The sequence below is a fragment of the Labeo rohita genome, chromosome 7 (genome assembly GCF_022985175.1).
Source record: "Labeo rohita strain BAU-BD-2019 chromosome 7, IGBB_LRoh.1.0, whole genome shotgun sequence".
NCBI classification, from domain to species: domain Eukaryota; kingdom Metazoa; phylum Chordata; class Actinopteri; order Cypriniformes; family Cyprinidae; genus Labeo; species Labeo rohita.
The window spans coordinates 17268889-17285452 of NC_066875.1; the positions used below are offsets into that span (position 1 = coordinate 17268889).

Below are 16564 nucleotides of genomic sequence, written 5' to 3' on the forward strand. Positions count from 1 at the left end.
CAGAATGTTGTAGTAAAGCCTTGTCTGAAAAACTTTCCATATGCCATATCTCTGTTTTGTTTGCTCAAAGCTCATGGTAGATTTTTACATCCATAATTCTCATAATTCCCCCTCGAGACTTGACCTGGCGTCACTGCGGTCATCTAGAGGACATTTCACTGAGGGAGAGGCACAGAGAAATGTGTCACTTGCATGTCAATGGTAATGTCAAAGATTGCTCACAACATTCCCTCGCTGCCATCAAACCTTCCACCATCTGTCAGACAGATATGCGTTCATGCACATTGTACCTACACAAACTAGCCTACTAGAAATCTATAATAATAATAATAATAATAATAATAATATATATATATATATATATATATATATATATAGTTAGAAGATAAGCAAATAACCAAGTATTGATTTGGCAGTCCAGATGGCAATGATAAATAATATTGTAGAAAGGCTGACCTCTGGTGACGAACTGGAGAAGTTGCAGGTCTAGATGTGGTATTTATATCTACATACTCAAAAATTCAAGTTATTTTGATTTGGTCTATTTATATATATAAATGCCTTCCAGAATGATAAATAAAACCCATATAACTATTTATACTACAGATTAATAAGGAATGGAAACTTTCTAAATCATTCCAAACTTAGATTGTAGGCTGGTTATGATAGGGCTTATGTAATACTTTAATGCCACATATAGTTTAGAAGAAAAACAGATTGACTTTAGTGATTTGCTGTGAATCTTTTTTAACAATTAAGTGTTCATTTGTCAAAATTAGAAAAGACTTTTAAAGATTTTAATTAATTGCTAACCTTTGCTAACTTAAAGACAAAAATCAAACATGAATGCACACAGTGATTGACAGAGAGCATTTCTGATATTAAACAACGATTTTGTAGTAGTAGTGTAGAAGTAGTATTGCTGCTGCTTTTTAAGGCTGTCACAAAACAGGGGTTAGGATAGGATAGGGGTTATTTTAGTATAGGGTTATTTTATTGTGTGTGATACAAAAAAAAAAATGCTTACAATACCTTTAAAGTGTCAAGTTAGAAAATATAGAGGGCACATGCCAAACATAAATGAGCCGCATGTCTGAAAATCAGGGGTAGAAGAACATTTCACAGCAGGAGCGTCTTGCACTTTTTTTTTTTTTTTTTTGGAACAGGCGCCAGCCCCTGGCTCTTATGATGCCTAGCAAAATGAGGTGACAAAGATATGGCCAAGGAAAAAAATATCTGGGTTCATGAACCAAGGAAAATTGCAACTTGATCATGGGATCACAATGCATTCTCACTGAAAGAGCAGCTTTAAAGGAACACTTCGGCTGAATGGATTCGAAAACGGTAAATTTCAACTGCTTACACACATTTTCAAAACTTTGCCTCTTTTTTTTCAAAACTTAACACAAAAATCTAAGAATTGCACACACAAAATGTAAAATGCCTCACATCTCTTGCAAAATGAAGCACTGCATTCAAAATATCACAAACTCGTCTCAAAAGCAAATATTTGTCTTACATTGCAAACACCTTTGCCATAATATTATATTTTTGCATATATCATATACACACAGTTGTTCAAAACCTAAAGCTCTTCTTTCATGAGCTCCCATGTATATTTCTGTACAAGAATGAAAGTAATTGGCAGAGAGATGTTGAAAAATTCACAGTAAACAAGAAAGCAAGATTGAAACCAAGATTTTAAGATTTTTTTTTTTTTTTTTTTTTTTTTTTTTTTTTTTTACTGTAGGCATTTGTGGTTGTGAATAAAGTATTACACAGTACAAAAGAAAAGAAATACACTACCAGTCAAAGGTTTTCGAATAGTAAGATATTGTTTTTTAAAGAAGTCTCTTCTGCTCACCAAGCCTGCATTTATTTGATCCAAAGTAGAGCAAATACAATATATTTTTTTAAATTATTCTTACTATTTAAAAGAATTGTTTTATATTTGAATATATTTTTAAAAATTGTATTTATTCCTGTGATTTCAAAGCTGAATTTTTATCAGTACTCCAGTCACATGATTCTTCAGAAATCATTCAAATATTCTGATTTGCTGCTCAATAAACATGTATTATTATCATTATTAGTACTATTATTATTATTATTATTATTATTATTATGTTAAAAACAGCTCAGAAGAATTTTTTTCAGGTTTCTTTGATGAATAGGACGTTCAGAAGAACAGCATTTATCTGAAATAGAAATCTTTTGTAACATTATAAATGTCTTTATCCTTACTTTTGATCACTTTAAAGTGTCTTTAAATAAAATTATTAATTTCTATAATTTTTTTTCCCCAGAAAATAAAAATACTGACTCCAAGCTTTTGAATGGTATAGTGTATAATGTTACAAAAGCTTTTTATTTCAGACCAATGCTGAACTTTATCTTTTGATTCATCAAAGAATCCTGAAACAATTTACTCAGCTGTTTTAAATATTTATAATAATAATAAATGTTTCTTGAACAGCATACTAGAATGATTTCTAAAGCATCATGTGACACTGAAGACTGGAGTAATGATGCTGTAAATTTAGCCTTTTGTATATATTACAATATATTACTGTTAAAATATATTCAACTATAAAGCAGTTATTTTAAAAAGTAAAAATATTTTATAATATCACTGCTTTTGCTGTATTTTGGATCACATTAATGCAGGCTTGGAATTACAAAAAAATAAAAAAACATAATTTTGAAAACGGTGATTATTCCAAGGCCTATTCTAAAACCATGATTGGTTTGTTTTAAGTAAAGCAATGAGTGTTTGCACAAGTGAGGTGTTAGTGTGAGGCACTGACGAATTAGTGTGGCATTTTGATTGGTTGTGTTTGAAAAAGAAAATCAAGATACTTCCTGTTAGATTCTTGTGTGTTACATAAAGAATTGTGTGTTGTGTTTTGCAAAAAGTGTTTTATGAAATTGAAAACTGAGTCAAAGGCCAAGAATTAGTGTATGGTTTTGCTGATTTGGTGTGTGGTTCTGGTGTTTGAGTGTCAGGTTTTAGAAACTGTGTGAAAAGTAAAGATTTTGTGTGTAAGCAGCTGAAAAAAACTGTAATTCTAGGGGAGTTTGAAAATGAGCCTATTTTCAAAAAAAGTGGAGTGATCCTTTAACATTTTGGTAAAAATCCTTTTGTGTTCAAAGTGAGAAAATTCAAACTAGATTTGAGCACACGACAATGTTAGATGATGACATTATTTTTAAGTTAAAGTAAAGATGTGATTGTGCCAATAGCCTCGTGGTTAGCTTGCCGACATATAACGCTGTTGCGCTATGGGCCTCCCGAGTTCAAATCCTGGCCTGTGGACCTTTCCTGATCCCACTCCCTTCTCTCTCTCCCACTTCGCTTTCTGTCTTATCTACACTGTCCTGTCTAAATAAAGGCATTAAAATAAGATGTAATTGCGGATTGGACAGACCAAATGTAGGTTTTGTACCACTTTAGCTCGAACTAATAAAAAAATAAAACATTCCATTAATGATTTATGATCATGTTTTGTGCTAACTGAGACCATTAGATAACTCTAAATGATCACTGTATTACAGTTTTTCTGAATTGCTAAAACACATTTTTTGAAACCATCACTCATTTTCTCATAACCTTAAACACTAATCCAAATGTTCAAACTAAATTCACAGAGCCCCTGACTCTTCTGGCAAAATCAAATAATTGCTTCAAAACCATTTCACCTGTACTCAAAATCAAACAAAGCTTTCAAATCATACACATACACACACATTAGTCAATACGCACTACAGATCATTCATTAGACACTACATCAAAAAATGGAGAACACAGTGCCCAGTGCATGTACTTATAAAAAAGAAATATAGTAATTATTTAGCAATCAAAAAAGATACATAAACATACACACACTCAAAAAACATACACACATGCAACAGAAATCACACCTAAGTTTGGTGAATATACCAAAAATAAAAGGAAAAATACACATACATATGTATATTTATGTGTGTGTGCGTGTGTACATATCTATCTATCTATACATATACATATGTACATAGATATAGATATATATGTACAAACGCACACATATACATACACAAATATATATATATATATATATATACATATCTGTGTGTGTGTGTGTGTGTGTGTATGTGTACGTGTGTACATTATATATATATATCTATCTATCTATATATATATATATATATATATATATAAATTTCACACTTGTATTCACACTCTTCTGTACCTCTCAGATTGACAGATGCACCCGTGCCTTCTGTGCACTTTCAACTGTCTTATATTTTGTATATTTAAATATTTCAAAACAAGTGTGAAGAATTTTGAATTATTGTGTGTAAACAATGAATGCCGTGCTGCAGTTGTGCTTAACTTTTGCTTTCTTGTGTTTGGGGTTTTGCATCATAAGTTTATCACAGAGCAAATTGTGTCTTGGTGAGTGAGAATGTGTTTAGAGTTTTGCAAAAAGAGTGCATGAGATCTGCAAACAGTGTCTAAACTGCCTAAACTTGTTTAAGGTTTTGCAGAAACAGTGATTTATTTGACAAAGTGGTTTAGGCTTTTGAGAATTCGGTTCAGAGAATGGGGTTTAGTGTTTTAGCAAATGTGAAAAACTGTAGTCTTACTGGAAGAAAGATCGTTTATAATTTTTTTCAGAATGTTAGTCAAAGTTCTGAGAATGTGCTGGGATGCCACTGCGTCACAGGAAAGCTGCTAAATACCATAATAGATAAGCACAAAAATGAACTGTTCTCTACGAACTCCACCTTAAGTTTCACAAGACTGCTGGGCTGATATTTGGAGACTATTCCAGGGAAGCATAACCTATAACCTACTAAGTAAATGGAAAACAATAATGTGGTCCGCAGCCAGATGGTTCAGCTTTGAGCTGTTAAACATAGTGGGTGATCCGTAATGATATGGATAGGCATCTCAAGAGAGCCATTAGTTCCGAAGACTGCTCTGTACAATGGTATATGCTACATGCAAAGATATGAGGCCATTTCATTTCATTTCCTGTGGTTTACTTTTGTCTCAGAATGTTATGATGTTAATTAGAATGGTAAAACCTCCACACTTTTGAGAACTTTTGTGAACTTTTGGTGATTCTGGGGAGTACAATGTAAAATCTGAAAGAGATTTTCACCTTTTTTATCCCTGAAAGAGCTGGACCACCAAGAAAATGCCAGACAAGGGTTGGGCCGATAGACGCCGCCATGATCCATGGCCAGTGGCTGATAGTCATCACGATGTTGAGGCAGCATTTTACAAGATTCTGATACAAGATGCTTGTCAGTGGTGGTCAGGATCTACAAATTATTCGCCATTGTCCTCAGACATCTCTCTTTACTCTGGTATGTGTACTGTAATCTAACAGGCTACCACTAGCAAGCAGCTAACCCTTAGTGTCCCACGTTATTTTAATAGAGTGTGTTATATGTTTTCCGTGTGATGTTTCACTGTAGACATCGCCCAGTGCCAGTTTGGTAGACATCGCTAAACCCTATACCAAACCTTAACTGTAAAAGGACAGGAACAGGGTGAACACAAAATGTTTAGAGAGATTTTTCATTGACTAAACCATACATTACTAGGCAGTGCCGTAGCAAGTCAGCCCCTTGTCCATATGCAACAATATTTGTAGGTAACGTTCTAGGCTCCAGCGCTCCCCTTATTGTTGTCTTTTCAGAGGTAAATCACATTACATGACTATTCACAAGATTGGGAAATATATTTAACATTTTCAAGTCATATTCATTCTTTGTAGCGTGCCAGCCACCCAATAATCACCATAGGGGTTTTGTTATTTTTAATATAACACAAATCTTATGCTTTAAATTCTGTCAATTTTATCATGAAATGCAAACAATAAACATGTTTCTTTCAGCATATTTATCTGCAGTTTCCTTGGTGTTTAAATTAAGGCTTTGTGTATTCTCATGGAAGGAATGGCTACTTTCGATAGTCTTTGGATAAAAGAGAATTAAAATGAAAAAAAGAGAATTAAAATGGTGCAAACGCTGAAGCTAGGTGTGATACAGCTGACAACTTCAAATAGCTGGGGTGCAGTAACAGCATTTTAACGACATGTTATAAAATTTATATAAATCATATTTAAATAATACATACAGAAATGGTTTCTTTTATTCTTTGTTTAGATCATAATTTTAAACATTCTATAGTTAAAAGTTTAAAGAGTAAAGAGTAAAGAGTAAAAGAATAAAAACTAAAGTATAAATGGCATTCGAAAAGTAAAAAAAAACAAAAGTGGTAAAAGATGTGGTAAGAATGTTCATCGTAAAAAATTGCATGTGACTTGACAAACAAGTTAAACAAGTGCATTTATTAATTTAAATAAAAATAAACTCCTGAGAACCCACCATATTCTTAAAGTTAATTCCCTTATAACACCATGTGTGCAAGTGTTCTTGGCATTTATGATTGATATCATGACCTAATATGTCTGCACAGCAGTGACGGTGAGTCCATTAAATAGAGACATTACACATTTATAAACAAATAAAAATCGGCCTTCCGAGACGACTTAATATGATGTCATAAAGAGAGATCTGGAAAGAAGTGTTCTTAATGACTCTTGGTAAGTTGAGGTTCAGTGAAAGAAGTAGCTACCTGTCCTGTTTTTCTTGCGAAATCACTGACACGTTTCTCTGTAGTAATTCCGTCGTACTTTACCTGCTGACCAGCACGAGTCTGCACCCAATAAAACGGATAAGTCTGTATAGTTGCCCCCCCTGCCGGGCTGTGGTGGTTGTAGGTGTGCAGGGGGGGCTGGTTAGAGTTGTAAATAACTGGTGTGGTGTAGTGTGTGGTGTGTGGACATGGTGATTGATAACAGGAGGTCGGGGTGGTTATTCTCTCTAACCAAATGAGATTTAATGGTTTATAGCAACCCCACCCGACCCCGGCCTTCATTAGTAATGGTTGTTAATCACTGTTAACACCTGCTATAAACCATAGATAAAAAATCAAATACATATTCAAAGTAATGAGGATAATAAATTACCAGATAGTTTAAAATACATTAAATGATGTTCAGTGAAATACAATAAACTGAAACTGAATGAGTCTTGTGTTGTTGTCTTGATTTAAACTTAAAACTCATTATTCAAATCCAACAAGATATGATGCAACATCCAAAGACTTCAGTGCATGTAAACTTAAAAATTTACAAATCCCCCCTAAATATTATATGTGGGCTCCAACGCTATTTATTGTTGTCTTTTCTGAGGTAAACGCATTACATGACTATTCACAAGCTGTTTTAATGACTGTATAATGCTTGGAAATAATTGCATACTTTAAATTCTGTCAATTTTATCATGAAATACAAACAATAAATGTGTTTTTCCACTTTTTAATGTGGCATGAGATCACTCGCCTCAGTTCAAGCGGCATGTGAAACAAATGTCAAAGTAAAGTGCCCAAGCAACATTGTTTAAAGGGGTCATCGGATGCCCATTTTCCACAAGTTGATATGATTCTTTAGGGTCTTAATGAAAAGTCTCTAATATACTTTGGTTAAAAATTCTCAATGGTTGTGTAAAACAACACCCTTTTTACCTTGCCAAAATAAGCTCTGCAAAAATCATCTCATTCTGGTCGAGGCTGCTTTAAATGCAAATGAGCTCTGCTCGCCCCGCCCCTCTCTTCTCTCTGTGGAGAGACAAGTCTGTTTACTTTAGCCACATTTAGCCGCTATACTTGCTAACTAGCACATTATTAGGAAAGGCGATTGCAAAGATTCATAAAAAAAACCTTTATACTCACTTATGCTGTAAGTGAAGCTGGATCACGAATGATTCGCGTGAACATAGACGGATATATGTAGATCGGGAGGCGCATTCCCTTCACAAACAAGTGTAATCCACTGCATCTTCAGCGGCTCAGATGTCGGGAGTAAATGGCGACCACTATGTTCATTATTACATCCAGCAACACGACACCTCAATCGCTCAATCTGAGATATTCTTGTCTAATTTACATCCCTGCTCCGGCATCGAAACAAAGAGGGCGGACTGTGACAGCTGATCTAAGGTAAAAGCTCATGTCAATCAACTATAATGGAAGCAGCCTCTGACGGTGTGACGCCATACCGACAGGCATTTGAGAAAATGGAATATTATTTTTACAGATTAATTAAAAACATTAATGTTCAAACAACATGCAGAAGTGAACTTAGCATCCGATGACCCCTTTAAAAAAAGTTGCCTGGCAAAATTGCTCAAAAATTTGCCCCGTGTATCATCAGCCTCAGTTTCGAACAAACAAAAAAACAATCATGAATCACTCCTTTGGTTTTCATTTCAAAACTGAACAAATATGACAACAGATGTGAACGTACATCGTATTCAAACTGCAGTTAAACAACAGTCGTGATTTGATGTGTTAATACCACAGTCAGTCTTGAGAGTTTCTGCTGACAGGAACTAGCAGGTCTCAAACCTCATTGACGTTTGTCACTCTGAAAGCATAGGTTGGAAGATTGTGACCTTCCTTCTCTCTGTCTTTTTTCTTCTTATTAACAGCTCTTCTTCTTCTCTCCCTCTAGCTTCCTGTCTCACTGCCTTTTTTTCTTTCTCTTTATGTTTTTCTCCCTGTTTCCACCCCCCGGTTCTCCTTAGGGAATGGTCTTGGTCATGCTTCCTGTGGCCGTGATAGCGTAATGAGCTCAGATGGGGGAAAAAAATGTTCTCTAACTATTTCACGTCACAGCTGTTTCTCTTCTAATAACACTCTTCTGAGAATTCAAACTTCGTTCACCAGCTTTCCCAAAAGAACCATGATTAGGACAAACACCAAGTCATACTCCTTATGAGTCAGAGAACAATACAAGTTCTGTCTTTCTCAATTTTTGCAGGTCATAGTGACAACAGGAAGCCATTCATAGTTGTAATGTCAGAGAGATGCTTTATTAAATCTGTCTTACGCAAACTAAAGGAGAGGCGCCACTGATTCAGGCTTGTGGTCCAGCACCAAATCCCAATGAATTTTGTAATTGTAGACCTACTTAAATGTTAAGGTCAGGCCAGGTAACATGCATTAAATGTCTTAAAATGGTGTGACAAACACTTACTCAGACCTACATTTTCTCCACTCACGCTTGAATGTGCAACACTAATTACACCACTATTTACCAAACAGATGTCAAAATCTGTGTACATGAAATTTGAGTTTCAGTATTTTATCATTTTAGCTAACTTATGTTTACCAGTATACCTGTTCAATGAAGGAAACAAATAATTCATTACGGGTCAGAAATTAGCCTAAACATAGTGCACCATATTGCACCCTAACCAGGGTGCAAAATTTGCACCCTGGAATTGATTTCCATGGGTGTTTTTTTTTTTTTTACATTAGTCAGCCAATTTTTATAATCACCTTATTATTATAATAACCATACTATGTTGTCTTTAATGGCAAATACTTACTTTGATCAAAATGTTAAGCTGTTGTCAATAACAATAGACTGTTTTTAATTGTATCTGAATTATACATGTAAAAAAACGGAACTCTTAGGGCTGCAATAAAACAAAAAGCATTATTGTAGATTATTGCTCTTTATATTCTAATATTAATATTGATATAGAAAACACAATATAAAAACATTTTTGTTTGGTGTCTGCATTTTGGGCATGTCACATTCTGGCTTCACAGACAAACATGTTATGCAGAAACTCCTATTATAATCACTTAAGCTACTGAATTAATCTTTAACTTACATCATATTTGCACTGTATTGTTTATGATGAGGAAATTTGTGACACAGCTCCGGCTTTTTCATTGTGAAAAAGTGACATGAAAGTAGCGTCTGGCCTAAACAATTAAAATTGAGTATTATAGAGAGTGCATAATAATTATGTACAAGATGTTGCCTTATGCTTAAACGAGTGGAACACCGTACATCTGTTATGTTTATGTGGATATTTTCTGTCTCCAGTCACAGTGTATGTCTGTATAATTATTTTACTGATATTTAATTAGACCCATTTTACAGTGCAAATATGAGGCTAACATTATATACTACTTTTAAGTTCTTTGAAAACCTTTCTTGGTAAGAAATACTTTTGAAAAATATTGTGGAACATTTAGTTCTCAGAGATAACCAAAGCTGTATTAAATATGCACATTTAATAATGACAAGGGGGAAAAAACCTAATACTTAACAACAGCTCCCAAATCTGGCAGTGGTTTAGGGGACTTGTAACACTGGCAATCAACCAAGTTCTGAGAGTTCTCTAGTTTGCAATGATTTGAGAATAATATGAGAACATTTCAGTTGAAATGACATGGAGATTTTGATACAAGAAAGTTTGAAAATATTGTGGGTTTATGTAAAAGAAAGGGGTAGACAAAGACAAGAAAGCGATATCTTGTTGAGAAAAGAATCAAATGACCACAGCATATACCATATATATTTTACCAGTATTTTACTTTGTCAGAATATAAGGACATGAACACTCTCACTTTCCAAGAGAAGAGAATTCAAGACTAGTCACATTCGGAATCTGCTTTTCATTAGGCCATTTGGTGAAGAGAAGAAAATGTTATATCAGAGGTGAAGGGTTAGAGGTCAATGGCTCTAACTGGGTGCATGACCAATAGTTTAGTCCAGGAAACTCCAGACCTGCTTCAGAGGAATGCTACTTCATCTGTGCTGCAAGATAAACAAATGTCCTTTTGAGTAGGCGAGTGGGACATCTGGAAGAACCAAGTGACGGAGACCCTCTACGAACCTTCATATTACACTCAAATCCTTAACACAGTGTAAGTAGGTCAAAGGTCATGGGAACCACCAGTCAACAACCTCTTCCTCCCACGATTATAAACAACATAGCTGGATTATGTCTCTCACTGTCAGGAAAAATTGGGATAATCCTAGAATAGCATTTTGTAAAACTGCTCCAGTCACATGAGAATCTTAGGAATAGACTGTGATCATGTGTCCAATAAATGGCCCTTCAGTATGTTTGTTTTATTTTGTAACTTACAAGATATGTCTTGTCATCCTTGCTTCACATTAAAAGACATTAAGGATATTCATTCATAATCCTGTATTATAAATGAAAGAAATTCATGATTAAACAGCTGAATTTGAAAACTAGGAAACATTTGCATAATAGCAGCTAAAAAAAAATAAACAAAAACAGACTTTTGGCCTTAAAACCATTAGAAGTTCAGTGCCAGGAGTCACATGTTTCAGTTCATCCAGAGCGCAGTGATCTCATTGTTCATCTTCTCTGAGTACTTGCAAAAACAGCTGGCAAGTTTTGCCTCGTCTTTCACAATCACTTATGCAACAGCATTTTGTTAACACTTTCTGAATCCTATGCAGTTACATTCGCTAATCACAGCATCATCATAGTGCAGTTGCTGACTTGACCTTGGATGACAACACTTGCCTGAACCTTCTCTTCAGCTCTTGCATGTTCGGGCTCTTTGGCCTCGCAAGATGTAGTCCACCCTTTCTTTTCTCCCCATTTCCTCCTCCCAGCGCTCGGCTTATCTCCTGACATAAGTGCAGAAAAGCAGCCTGGACGCTCTCATGGTTCTCCCTGGCCGAAGCCTCAAAGTATGGCCCTCCCAATTCATCAGCCAGCGCCTTACCCTCGTGATCCGGGACCTGCCGGGCACGCAGCAGGTCGCTCTTGTTTCCCACGATGATAACAGGGATGTTGCCACTGGGATGGATTCGGCGCACGTGTTGGTAGAGAGGCTGGATAGTACGATAGCTGTTGAGGTCAGTGATGGAGAAGACGAGAACATAACCATCTGCCCAGTAAATGGAGCGGTTGATCTGCTCCTGACAGTAAAGTCCCTCTGCGTCATCCTGAAATGAGAAAACTATTGTTTTTTCATGGTGCCCTGATTTTGAGCTTCCAAAATGCAGTTTAAATGCGGCTTCAAACAATCCCAGCCGAGGAAGAAGGGTCTTGCCTAGCGAAACTATTGGTTATTTTTATAAAAATAATACAGTTTATCTACTTTTTAATGTCAAACGCTCGATTGTCTCACTCTCCCTGAACTGTTTTTTCCGGTTCATGACAGTTAGCGTATGTCAAAAAATTCCCATCTCATGTTCCCCCTCCACTTCAGAATCATCTTATATCACTGTTTTACCTTTTTTGTTAAGGTTTTTTTTTTTTTTCTTTGCATGTTCACTTTGCATGAACTGGGTCAGAACTTCTGCAGTGATGTAGGATGATTTTGAAATCATTTTTGAAGTTGAGGGAGAAAATATGATTGGAGTTTTTCGACATACCCTAACTGTCTTTAACTGTAATACACAAAATACACAACACACATGAAAATAACCAATCGTTTTGCTAGATAAGACCCTTCTTCCTTGGTTGGGATCATTTATAACCGCATTTGGGATCGTTTGAAGCCGCATTTAAACTGCATTTTGGAAATTCAAAATCGGGGCACCATAGCAGTCCATTAAATGGAGAAAAATCCTGAAATATTTCCCTCAAAAAAAAGCTATCAGCTGCATTTCCATTACCCTTCAAATTGCACTTATTAAAATTGTGAATAGAAAATGCATCCAACAGTCAGCACCGATAGACTTGTGGGTACTATGCGCTGACATATAATGCTGCTGCATTAAGGGCGTTCCGAGTTCGAATCCCAGCTTGAGGACTTTTTCAGATCCTGTCCCACTTTGATTTCTGTTTGCTCTACACTGTCCTACACTGTAAAAAACAATTTGTTGTGTCAAATTAAAATAATTTGTAACCTGGCTGCCTTAAAATTTTAAGTTCAGTCAACTCAAAAAAAGCTTATTCGACTTGAAATGTTAAATTACACTAAGTGACAACTTAGATATTTGAGTTGAATCAACTTAAAATTTTAAGGCAGCTGGGTTACTTACCCATCTGTTAAGTTTAGCAAATACTAATATCAAATATACAAAGTTGTTACTTAGTACAATTTAACATTTCAAGTTGACTAAACTTATATTAGTTGACTGATCTTAAAATTTTAAGGGAGCAGGGTAACAAATTATGTTAAGCTAACTCAACAAATTGCGTTTTTTATTTTTTACAGTGTAGTAAAGGAAAACCTCCAAAAAAATGAAAATACACCCAACTGAAACCCGTCAGTTTCGCAAATACTATGATATATATACCATATGTCGCAAAAAAGTTTTTGCGCTTACATGAGGTGGTTACACGCCTATGTCTCCTTCAATTAAAAATAATGGCTAGTGTGGTGGATGCGATAAATTTAAACCTACCAACATCAGTCATCATGGCTTATCGTGAGAGGAGAAAATTAAGTTTTAGTCACATAACATCGGTTAACATTTCGCAGTCGTTTTTTATTGACATTCAAGTTTTGCACAAATCAGTAATGGAAACATAGCTTATTGAAACCCATTGTTGCTGCTTAATATTTTGTAGAAACCATTACTTTTTTCAAGATTTCTTTAACAAATGGAAAGTTTAAATGAATAGCATTTATTTGAAATTAAAATCTTATCTCAAAGTATTTATTTTTGAATAATAGTGTATCAAGGTTTCCACAAAAATTTAGTCTTCAAAACTCAACATAGCAATTGTAATAATATTTCAAAATATTACTATATTTACTTTATTTTTGAACCAAATAAATGAAGCCTTGGAGAGCATATAAAAGACTACAATATCTACTATAATATTATTTTAACAATTGAATATAACATGTTTAATATGTTTTAACAGAAATAGGGCTGACTACCAATGTGTTAGTTTTAACAACTAAGAAGTACATTCTCAATCATTATAACACCTATATATACACTTGAGCCAGTGCTTGAGCCAGGATCAGATTCATTCAGTTGAAGAGAGCCCTTCAGTACACATGAGTCAGACTAATGAGCTTATGGCTGAACACACCCTCTTTATCTCCCCTGCACTGCATACTTTGTTTACTGGCCAAATGTTTGAACTAATATTCCCCACAGCTCATCTGAAGCATGCAGGAATCCCACAGGCAATGACTGAGTGATCTAAATGACTGTAATAATACACCATGGAGACACTACTTTTGGTGCATCTTTAGATGGAAGGAAGCATTGGAAATGTGATCTGGAGGTACCTGCAGTGAGACACATGGAGTGTCCTGCACTTGTAAAGAAACTTGCTCCCCATCCAAATTAATCTTCCTTGAATACAAAGCTCCTAGAAATGTTGAAAAAGAAAACAATCCACTTACTAAAATGATTAACTTAAGTGTATGCTCAGTGTAAAATGCTGAAAGTCTCATAAAATCTATTACAAAGCACAGAAATGGGCTAAAACAAAAATGATATGAACATTTTTGCAAATCAGTGCAAGATCATAGTAGCATTGCTTCATCATAATGTTTACCTGTGTTGGCTTCGTAGTCTCCTATGAATCTCTTAGTAAGAAATCTCACAATCAGAGCTGAAAATTGAAACCAAATGGAAACTTTGAATCAGCATAATAGGCACAAGCAGTGTCACATAGGTCGTGCACAACCTTAGTGTTTCAGTGTATGTCGCACCCTGGCGTTGAAAAATCTTAAATATTCCCAGCATCATCATTTTCCAGGATTAGAAAGATGCGTACTTTTGAGACTTTAAAAATGACTTTAAACAGAATGAACTGTGTAAACATTAAATGACCAAAGTCCCATTAGAATAAGTTACTATTAAATAAAAACACGATATGCATGATAGCATAAAGTAAATTTAGTTATATTACGTAAATTAAAAGCCACATTATTTGATATATTTACCTGTTTTTCCGACGTTGCTTGCCCCAAGAACAACTATTTTGACGTTTTTGTTCGGCACGCAGTCTAGCACGGGGTACTCCGGTATAGGAACTAGCAGAAAGTTGCTAGAACCACTGCTCATTGTTCTTGACTGGTCGATAAGAAGACGCATTTAGAAAGCTGTAAGTATTATTCGGATGTATAGAAATGCATCTCTTTTCCCCCGCTTTCTAGCGCTATATGAGCCCGCTCCTCCACACGTTGGGTGTCCTCCTCATAACGCAAGAAGCCTTCTGTTATCTCCGCTTGGCAGACAGAGATCTTCATAGATTGTTTTAAATAAATGCAACCCAGTGCACCCCGAACGCTGGCTCCACTTCTGCACGACATGAATGTTAATTCTGCATAGCGGCCCTCTAATGAAAGTAACTAATAAGTCTAACAAAATCAAGTTGAACAGTTCACAACCCGCAGCTCCCGATCGGCAGATCTCTTTCCACAGACCGCAACTGCGCCTCAGCAACAAAAAAAAAAATAAAAAAAAAAAAATAAAAAGGGACTAGTTGAGGGGCGTGAGTAAACTAGCTCACACAGACCCAAATTCATTTATAGGACAGAATGCGATATGCTTATGCGTGTATTATGTTTATATGAATAAAAGATAATTAATAAAAACGTTTGACAGTATGTTTATGCATTATTTGTAAATATATATATATATATTTACAATTAATGCACATTTAACGCACATTCTTTTCCATATAGCACGCTTATTAATATATATATATATATATATACATATATATATATATATACATATATATATATATAAGAATGTGCGTATTGTTGAGTGACTTTTTAATGACTTTTTTCGAAGTGCTGTCCTAAAGTGTCGATAGTAGGCCTAAAAGAAAAGGTGTTACCTCCTCACGCAAAAACTGTTTACTGATTTAACATTCTGAAAGCTTTTGTGGAAAAGAATACATACGTTAAAATGTCCATTTACACCAAGAACTTGCGTTACTTCCTAAAAGTAACTAATTGCGCTACCTAGTTACTTTTTATAGAAAGTAATGCATTACATTAGGCCTACTTTTGCGTTACTCTTTCTCTGGGTCGGTGTAGCTTGTTTTTAATTAAAACAATTAGTTTGGCAAGTTCAGCAATAAAAAAAAATACATTTAATGTTTGTCTAAAGTCATTTTTGATTAATAAATTGGCTCAATGACGTTTTTTGCGTTAATTAACATGTTTAATTATTGTTTGTTCTGAGTTTGCATTTCACTTTAATGCATGTTCACATTTAGTCTAGAACTACAGTGACCATCATGTTTACTTAGCACACACAGTGCCTCCGCACTTCCGTTTTCTCCAACATGGGTACTGGAGAGCTGTCAGTCAGTAAATGGGAAAACAAGGTAACTGGCGTTACTTAATTGGAAAAGTATCAAATATTTTCTTTTAAATTAAAAAGTAATGCATTACTTTACTAGTTAGGCTACTTGAAAACTGTAATCTGATTAAATAACTCGCATTACTTGTAATGCGTTACCCCAACACTGATAGTAAGTAAAATAAACTAGTATAGTAATTATTCTGATTCTTTAATAGTATTCCTTTTTTTCATCCTTTGTCAATTGCACAAAGCATTAAAATCACACATTTTATCTAAACTACTGTAGATCTTTATTTTCAAGATAGAAAACATTCTTCCAAGCAGCTGTGCGCCAGAGTTCATAATTGTAGTTCTGGTTTGTGTGTGTGTGTGTGTGCGTGCGTGCGTGTGTGTGTGGATAGACATCACGGAAATAGCCGAGCGCC

The 16564-nt window shown here is 35.0% G+C and overlaps 1 protein-coding gene across 1 annotated transcript; it reads right to left on the bottom strand.

Annotated features, from left to right (window-relative positions):
* Positions 1-10432: 10432 nt before the first annotated feature.
* Positions 10433-15267, bottom strand: rasl11a (RAS-like, family 11, member A). Its single transcript, XM_051113758.1, has 4 exons — positions 14765-15267; positions 14374-14430; positions 14102-14184; positions 10433-11849 (listed from the first exon to the last, which is right to left on the bottom strand). The coding sequence occupies exons 1-4, from the start codon at positions 14913-14915 to the stop codon at positions 11379-11381; spliced, it is 762 nt and encodes a 253-aa protein (XP_050969715.1). The 5' UTR covers positions 14916-15267; the 3' UTR covers positions 10433-11378.
* Between the last annotated feature and the right edge of the window lie 1297 nt (positions 15268-16564).

Bases quoted from the DNA above. Each gene is read 5' to 3' on its own strand.
- rasl11a (XM_051113758.1), bottom strand. From the start codon at position 14,915: ATGCGTCTTCTTATCGACCAGTCAAGAACAATGAGCAGTGGTTCTAGC. The intron at 14,431-14,764 runs GTAAATATATCA...TTCAATTTTCAG, and splicing joins AAGCAACGTCGGAAAAACAG to CTCTGATTGTGAGATTTCTT. The intron at 11,850-14,101 runs GTACCTCCAGAT...TTCTCATTTCAG, and splicing joins CTCCATGTGTCTCACTGCAG to GATGACGCAGAGGGACTTTA.